Here is a 10,018-nt window from a genome sequence, read left to right on the forward strand (position 1 = left end):
GCTTCATCACCGAGGCCGACATTCCTCTGCCTACCAACGAGGTCTACAAGCAGTTCTGGCTGCTGTTCGAGTACCCGGAGAGCTCCAACGCGGCCCGGTGCGTTGCCCTGGTGTCCGTGTTTGTCATCGTGATTTCCATCTTCATCTTCTGCATGGAGACGCTGCCAGAGTTCCGGGAAGAATGGGAGCCGTACTATCCCACTAACGCAGTGCAGCCTATCAACCAGACTCGAGGCCCACCGCGCAACCGCAAGCCCACGCCCTTCACGGACCCCTTCTTCCTCCTCGAGACCGCCTGCATCGTGTGGTTCTTTTTTGAGCTCATGGTGCGCTTTTGCTGCTGTCCCAGCAAGAGGGAGTTCTTCCACAACCTTATGAACATCATCGACATCGTGTCTATAATCCCCTACTTCGTGACAGTGTTTACGGAGCTGGTGTCGACGCCGGAGGAGAACTCCACCCAGAACATGTCGCTGGCCATCCTGCGCATCATCCGTCTGGTGCGCGTGTTCCGCATCTTCAAGCTGTCGCGTCACTCCAAAGGCCTCCAGATCCTGGGGCAGACTCTGAAGGCCAGCATGCGCGAGCTGGGCCTGCTCATCTTCTTCCTCTTCATCGGCGTCATCCTCTTCTCCAGCGCCATCTACTTCGCCGAGGTAGACGAGCCCACCACGCAGTTCGTCAGCATACCCGACGGCTTCTGGTGGGCCGTGGTCACCATGACCACCGTGGGCTACGGGGACATGTGCCCCGTCACCATGGGGGGCAAGATGGTGGGCACGCTGTGCGCCATCGCCGGCGTGCTCACCATCGCGCTGCCCGTGCCCGTCATCGTCTCGAACTTCAACTACTTCTACCACCGCGAGACGGAGCAGGAGGACAAGCCCGCCTCCATGACGGAGGCCGTGGAGAACGCCATAAAGACAGACACGGACCTGACGAAGCGGCCGTCGCAGCTAGGAAGTAACCTCACCCTCAACAAGGCCAACGGCACCTGGCAGACTGACAAATCGGAGAAATAAGGTGTGACTCGGTGGGGGGGGGGGGGGGGGGGGAAACAAATGGGGGAGAAAAGACACCCGGGGAGCAGAACAGCACTTTAAAACAAAGGGATTATTTGATGACGACAAAACATTTTTTAAATGTTTTTTTGTGGCTTTCGCCTTTATTTTATTTTATTTTTTTATGGAGGGACAGACAGTAGGCTGACAGGAAATGGGGAGAGAGATGGGGGGTGACATGCAGTAAAGGCCGTCGGGATCGGGAGTCGAACCCGTGGCACACTGCCAGACTGGATTACCAGCCAAGGTGCCTGGACCGCTGAGCCATGGCCCAGGCGACAAAACATTTGAAATGACAAGGAATACATGGCTTGAAACGGAGGAAACAAACTGTTGTGGCTTTCTTTATTGAATAGCATAAAACACACGGGATTAATGCAGTGCAGCTTATTATACATAATGTTTTTTTAAGACATGCAGGCCGGAACACACTTACCTCGTTTGTGACTATTGTTGAGGTCAAACACAACTGCAAGAATATAAATGTATATACAGTTGGGTGCCACCGATATTGTCCCTTATCATTTGACCCATTTAGGCCTGACCTCAAAATTTAAAAAAAATCCTTCTAAATCCTCCAGTTTTCTGAAATAAATATTTTCACGATTTTTCTAAAATAGCAGACCTACAAGCTCGCTATGAGCTTGTAGATCTGCTATTTTTCAATAGCTAAATTATAACATAATGTTTAAAACACCAAAAGGGGTTCCCGCCCAAAATGGGTTAACTGTCCTTTTGCGCAGATCACGCAAACCTCAGCAAAAAGAAAAGGACAATATCGATGGCCTCCAACTGTAGACTACTACAGGGTACAACATTTCATGTTGACTTGACATATCAAGTATAAGGTGGAACAAATATTCAGTTGCACAATACAGTAGAACTAGAACGTAACTTGTCAATCGTAATGTAATATTTTAGCAATGTGTTTGTGAATGTATGTTTAAATGTCTTGGGGTGAATGGATTACTTGATTACTAGATAATTAGATCTGTTGAATTTGTTTCATTTAAAGTATCATTTTTCTGTTATGGTTATTTATTCTCGATAAGTAGCATATCTAGAAAGGCTTAATTGCACTCCAGAGTGCCTTAATTTATGTAACTGGAATATTTTGCCATATATTATCCAATTATGTTTAAAGACATATGTTCAGTATATCTACATTTTTAAACTATAATTTCTACTTGGTTGGGAATGTGGTATTTACAGTGGTCTTGTTGTCAGGATGGAAGGATGGAAAACCAAAGACAGTTGTGGATTAAATGTAGCAAAGGGAATTATAACATAAGCATATAGGCTTATTATTACAGGCCAATATGTTCTGATATCTACCGAGAGTCAGGTATACTAATGATTCCATATTTGGATATGTTTTAATACAATCTTATTTCCATATCATGAGATAAATCAGGAAGTGCTGGGAATGTTGATCTGATGATATGATTTACAGTAAATTCAAACTGAACTGATTAGAAAACTGATTTACAGGGCATATACCGACTTTCTATGTTTTTTTTTGTAAATAATTGGCGTACATCTAGAGCAGTCCTACTCAACCCGTGGCCCCCGCTGAATGTACAGTTGGGTGCCACCGATATTGTCCCTTATCATTTGACCCATTTAGGCCTGACCTCAAAATTAAAAAAAAATCCTTCTAAATCCTCCAGTTTTCTGAAATAAATATTTTCACGATTTTTCAAAAATAGCAGACCTACAAGCTCGTAGCGCGCCACTCGGTGGCGCGCTATGAGCTTGTAGATCTGCTATTTTTCAATAGCTAAATTATAACATAATGTTTAAAACACCAAAAGGGGTTCCCGCCCAAAATGGGTTAACTGTCCTTTTGCGCAGATCACGCAAACCTCAGCAAAAAGAAAAGGACAATATCGATGGCCTCCAACTGTACATGCGGCCCGTCATGGTCATACCAATAAAAATATCATTAGTTACAGTATGTTCATTGTTTTGAACAAGAATGTAGTATAGGGGTATAGTATTGTTTGTTCCAGGAGAAAGTGATATGGCCTGATGTCAGCTGAGTATTAATGACTTATTTATTCACCTGTGATAATGTTCCCTTCATCCTGTCATTTTGTAATTTCATCATTAATCACAATGTTTTTGTTCATTGAGGTTTGGCCTTATACTGTAGATGGAAATGTGGCTTTGTACTGTGCGTTTCCTTCATTTTTAGACTAGTATAGTGTAATCTGTTACAAAATAAATTTGTAAACTTTTAAAAATAATACTGACTTTTTTAGCTTGCGGCCCTTGGACTTTTGGAATTTTACTGAGTGGCCCCTGAGCCATCTTAAAGGAGCATTCAGTGATTTGGAAAACCACCCAGTCCGCCCCGGTAACAAAATGTGCACATGCACGCTCTACAGTGGGGGGAAGTGCAACAGGCCAACATCATGTGCACCAAGGCCCGCCCCCAGTCGATCATGATTGGAGGAAGGCCCCTCTCATCCTGATTGGATGAAGGCTTTGCCACCCGCCACCAAAACTGAAACTAGGGTTTTTTGACCCCAGGGGCTCACTGGGGACAGGGAGGAACTCCTTATATGGTCAGCACACTCTATAGTAGGGAGGATTATCCAAAAAAGAAAAAATAAGTGATATTTGAATTAAGTAAAATCACTGAATATACCTTTAAGTTGAGTAGCCCTGATCTAGAGTGTCACACAACAGTAGCAAAAATAGCTGCACAACTGTACTATACCGGAATTATTTTGTGATCAAGCGACATGAGCGTGAAACAGTACAGATCAGGCTTTAGAGTACAGTATGTGGTGCTTATAATCACTTTGATGGTGGTTATGATGACGTGATATACGTCGGTTTTGAAACTGAGTATACAAGAGTGCTATGTTTATATAAAATGCTATAAATTACATATGTTTAGCCTTTAAGGTCGTTGAGGCTAGTGCAAGTGCTACGGGCTAAGATGAAGTCTGAAAGTTTTCAGACTACGACGGAAGATTGGGAGTGAGTCTGCAGTTCTGATTGCAATGGGGAGTTCTGAAGTTCATTCCATAGTTTTTGAGCCAGAAGGGAGAAGAGTCTGGGCCATGCGCGGAGCGTTGCGTTGGCTGTTTTAGTGAAGGTTCTGCCAGCCTCCCTGTATTGGCTGGCATTATTGTCAGGTGAAACCACCTGACTAATGAAAGTTCATGAAATGTAGAAGACCTAGTCATACTGACGGCCTAGCCTGATTGGCTGCCTCGTCTGCCGCCGCCAGCCAATCGCGTCGTATCATTGCCTGCCTCCTAAGCTATGACACACGCACTGTGGAAGGGCTGCTTTCCGCACCGCAGCGCAGCCAGCCACTCTACGACCGCAACTCGAAGCGACAACAGCCAACAGCTGCTAATGTTATGAGATAAACTGCATGGACGGACAGCAGGAAAGTCACAACAAAACACAGTCATTGAACCACGGACAGAACATTGCAAACGAACGCAAACAACGGCCGCGCGGGTGTGACACACAAACATACACCTTACTAAAATAATAATAACCATTAAGACGCCTGAGGGCGAGAAGCGACCTCGCTCTAAAGGGCGAGGTCGCGTGCACCGTGCACGCATCCGCCTCGTTGACAGCAGACTGCTGGGCGAGTGCTGGCGCTTTTGCATGGGGGGTCAGATCATGGAATGAATTATGTACTGGCCATAGAAAGAGCTTGTCTTGAGTGTACAGGGTTTGATGAGGCCAGATCAACATATGGAATGTCAGAACAGGTCAGATCCATACAGTATATGGAGATCTAAGGGTGGTAGCAGTGGGGACATTCTCTTGAGTGTACAGGGTTTGATGAAGGCCCCAATACGGCCGGGCCTTCATTTTCGGGCCTGTTGAGAACTCTACTTTTCGCCGGCTGCCGGGTGCGGCTGCACTAATAACTTTGGGGCAGGCCCGTCTAGAGTTTGAATGGACAGGTGGGCCTGTTGAGAACTTACTGGCCATATAAGGAGTATGTCTTGAGTGTACAGGGCTTGATGAGGCCAGATCAACATATGGAATGTCAGAACAGGTCAGCGCCATACAGTATATGGAGATCTAAGGGTGGTAGCGGTGGGGGGCATTCTCTTGAGTGTACAGGGTTTGATGAGGGCCCAGCTAGGGTGTGTACGTTGATGGAACATAAGCCATTATTTGGACGATGTACTCCTTTTAAATGGAGGATGCATGCAGGGAATATAGAGCTGAACAGTGACCACTTTGACCAGTGACCAGGTGCCAGAGGTCAATTTCATATTAAGTTACTCCATAAATAATTCAGAAAAGAGTCTTAAGCCTGAAATCAAGCCCACCATGCTACATGAATCAGTGTTTATTTTTTATTGGAGTCATGAAGAAACGACAAACACAAAAGAAAAGGCGAAGGTACAGTACAAGACATATGTGTACATAATATAAGACTTTAAACTTTTAAAACTTTTAAAACTGTAAAACTGAATTCCGGACTAGCTGTTTACTTGCCTTAATCTGGTGTTATATGCTAGAACAGTGGTTTTCAACCATACCAGTAGCCCGGGGACCACCAGTGGTCATTGAGGGGTTTCAAAAGATGTTTTAAACATTGGAAAACTTGAAATGGGACATTCTGCACAATGAGTATAGTACTTTCTACTTTTGGTACTTTAAGTACATTTTGATACCAATACCTTTGTACTTTTACTCAAGTAAATGTTGAATAATGGACTTTTACTTGTAACAGAGTAGTTCTACAGTACATTGCAATGCATTATTGATGCTTTTACAAAAACATGAAACGAAACTTGACACATGTGAGTACTTTTTCCACCACTAGTCTGGAACTAGTCAATGAGCTCTATCACATGCACCGGTCATTGGTATTCCCCTAATGGGAGGAAAATCCCTGGTACCGGTACAGTGACCAGCCAAGTTATATAACAATCCATCATTCATTACTATCAGTAGCCTGTGTCTGCTTTCACTGTAATGCTAGAGCAAACACACACGCACACACACACACACACACACACACACACACACACACACACACACACACACACACACACACACACACACACACACACACACACACACACACACACACACACACACACACACACGTTTGTATCGTTATACTTGCATGACACGCACTGGCATGCAACGTAACTGTGAATCACGATTACCCTAAACAATACCCTCAAAATGTCTTGTTTCTCAAATTCTACTATTTGTGTTGACATTTGGTCCAACTATAGTAGCACACACACGGACACACACACACACACTCTCACACACGCACACACACACACACACACACACACACACACACACACACACACACACACACACACACACACACACACACACACACACACATGCTTACACGCACGCACGCACGCACGCACAGTGGATGTAGTGGCTAGTGGATCAGCAGGTCAATTAAGCAAGGCAAGGCAAGGCATTGCCCATAGAGACTTCATGGAAGGCTTCCAGACAACAGGATTACCCTCTCCGGTTGACATGGATCTGCATAGTCATTCTGCTGCTAATGGAGGATATCTGCACCTGAGACTCTCTCCATACACACCTGAACACCCCACATTAAAGCTAATTGCTAATAACAACTGAAAAGCGGGTGTCAATCAAAGAAGGGTGTTGTGCAATTGTTTGTCGACTACCTTTTTTCATTGACGAAAACTAAATAAAAACTAAATAGAAACTAGAAGCTATGATGACTAAAACTATGACAATGTATTGACAATTTCGTCAACAAATAAAAAGTTAACTAAAATGTTATAGGGAGGGACTTGTGGTGAAGGGATCCAGTAGAACTCAAAATACAATTCATTTTATGTTTGGATCTGCATAGTCATTCTGCTGCTAATGGAGGATATCTGCACCTGATACTCTCTCCATACACACCTGAACTAGCCTGGCTAATAAGCCAGACCGAAGTCTGGTTTATTAGCCAGGCTACACCTGAACACCCCACATTAAACACTTGGGTGTTGCGCTGCAGATTTTCAGCATGCAACCAAGTGTAAAATCTGCCATTGCGACGACGCCATCAAGGCCTGCCGAAATACATTTTAGTCGACAAAATCAACTGTAGATTATGGCGACTAAAATCTTATGATATTTAGTCTACTAAAACTATAAAAAACATTTCAGATGACTAGAGAAACTATGACTAAAGTAAATCAAAATTTCCTTTCAAAATCAACACTATTTTGTCTTCATAAATTAACCATTTTTGGTCGAGAGGCTGTCTGGGAAACAAACTACGGATTGGCTATTTTTAGTCATGTGACATACATCAGGCTTTTAACAGGAAGACGAGACCTGGAGGTCACTGAGGTTGTGTATGAAATATAAGGAACAAGTGAAAGTGAAAATAGAGCTACCGAAGGAGCTACTGAAGAGTTCACACACTGAACTGTCACCCACATACTGTAGGTCGCATGTAGGTGAGGAACAAAAGAGATCACTCTCACACACAGACATTTTTATGCATTGTAGTGCAGACACGCACGCACGCACGCACGCACGCACGCACGCACGCACGCACGCACGCACGCACACACACACACAGCTATAGGGACTGCACTCATTTACCCCAAAGGTACTGTACAATATGTCACAAGGAAAATTGGAGAGAATATTTGTTTCCATTATAGGATTGAAAATATTGAAAATAACTTGTATACTTGCTGTTTAACCCTGTAGCATTCCTATTCTGGGGGAAACATTCACCAAAAATAGCCGATCTACAAGCTCACAACATGTCACAACCATAGGTCACACCTCACAACACGACTAGTTGTGAGCTTGTAGATCGGCTATTTTTGGTGAAGAGACTTGTGTACTGTAGGATGGAACCAAAGTACACACTCGGGAGGGTATAAGGGGGTCTAAGTGGTTAAACTGAAGTGACATTGATGACTTCCAAACATTGTCAAAGTATTCTGAATTTCTGAGGCACCCCTGGACTTGCATCACAGCAGCACCCACTTAGAGAATCACCATCACATCAACCACTTAGAGAACCACCATCACAGCACCCACTTAGAGAACCACCATCACAGAACCCATTTAGAGAACCACCATCACAGCACCCACTTAGAGAACCACCATCACAGAACCCACTTAGAGAACCACCATCACAGCACCCACTTAGAGAACCACCATCACAGAACCCATTTAGAGAACCACCATCACAGCACCCACTTAGAGAACCACCATCACAGAACCCACTTAGAGAACCACCATCACAGAACCCACTTAGAGAACCACCATCACAGAACCCATTTAGAGAACCACCATCACAGAACCCACTTAGAGAACCACCATCACAGCAGCACACACTTAGAGAACCACCATCACAGCACCCACTTAGAGAACCACCATCACAGAACCCACTTAGAGAACCACCATCACAGCAGCACCCACTTAGAGAACCACCATCACAGCACCCACTTAGAGAACCACCATCACAGAACCCACTTAGAGAACCACCATCACAGCACCCACTTAGAGAACCACCATCACAGAACCCACTTAGAGAACCACCATCACAGCAGCACCCACTTAGAGAACCACCATCACATAACCCATTTAGAGAACCACCATCACAGAACCCACTTAGAGAACCACCATCACAGAACCCACTTAGAGAACCACCATCACAGAACCCACTTAGAGAACCACCATCACAGAACCCACTTAGAGAACCACCATCACAGAACCCATTTAGAGAACCACCATCACAGAACCCATTTAGAGAACCACCATCACAGAACCCATTTAGAGAACCACCATCACAGAACCCACTTAGAGAACCACCATCACAGAACCCACTTAGAGAACCACCATCACAGCAGCACCCACTTAGAGAACCACCATCACAGCACCCACTTAGAGAACCACCATCACAGAACCCACTTAGAGAACCACCATCACAGAACCCACTTAGAGAACCACCATCACACAGAACCCACTTAGAGAACCACCATCACAGAACCCACTTAGAGAACCACCATCACAGCAGCACCCACTTAGAGAACCACCATCACAGAACCCACTTAGAGAACCACCATCACAGAACCCACTTAGAGAACCACCATCACAGAAACCACTTAGAGAACCACCATCACAGAAACCACTTAGAGAACCACCATCACAGAAACTACTTAGAGAACCACCATCACAGAACCCACTTAGAGAACCACCATCACAGAAACCCAGAGAACCACCATCACAGAAAGAAACCACTTAGGCTTCACTCACACGGTCACAACAGATTGTTGTATAGCTGATGCATGAGACTTGTTTACTGATGCAAGCTCGCAATTCATTTCCAATGGGAGTCACATGGTTTGACACAACATTTTTGTTGTATGAGGGGGAGGGGGGCAGTCGAAACACAGCCGAAAGCCGTACAACAAAAATGTTGTGTCAAACCATGTGACTCCCATTGAAAATGCATTGGGGCGGCCATGACACTTACCCTTTGTTTACATCTAGCATCCAACAATGTTGTATGCTAGATGCGAAGGTGTGAGTGAAGCCTTAGAGAACCAGCGGCATCGACGCTGCTAGACGCTGCCGGATGCACATGGGTGTATTCCAACCCCCCAGAGACTCTGCCGTGGAGGCGGCAACCCGAGCAGCAGAGATTTTAAAGGTGATAATCATGGGTCTTTCCTGTTAAGACAACGATGCCTTATAGTCTATACGCGATGTGTCCTTGAAAATCTGCTGCAGTGCCGTCATGCAATGGACTATTAATCAGGCCTAAGGATCCGTTACCAAACACGATTAATTATAGATGACGATTCATGTGAGTGTGTGAATAACTAACATGCTAAACATCCCAGGCAGCGCATCAATACATGCACAAACACACTGCAGTCAGTGAGTGACACACAGATACGATACAAAACACGTGCATGCACAGTGTGCACACGCACGCA

The 10,018-nt window shown here is 44.8% G+C and overlaps 1 protein-coding gene across 1 annotated transcript in view; it reads left to right on the forward strand.

The window, feature by feature from the left end:
• The window catches only part of kcna10a (potassium voltage-gated channel, shaker-related subfamily, member 10a), a gene marked incomplete at both ends in the record, with an annotated part of 1,734 nt that extends 712 nt beyond the window's left edge, over positions 1-1,022 (forward strand). The window contains one exon of the mRNA XM_079529299.1: positions 1-1,022. This exon is cut by the window's left edge and continues 712 nt beyond it. Coding sequence (XP_079385425.1) covers positions 1-1,022 — 1,022 coding nt within the window.
• Positions 1,023-10,018: the final 8,996 nt, after the last annotated feature.

Source organism: Electrona antarctica, assembly GCF_951216825.1.
Source record: "Electrona antarctica genome assembly, chromosome: 2".
Classification (NCBI taxonomy): domain Eukaryota; kingdom Metazoa; phylum Chordata; class Actinopteri; order Myctophiformes; family Myctophidae; genus Electrona; species Electrona antarctica.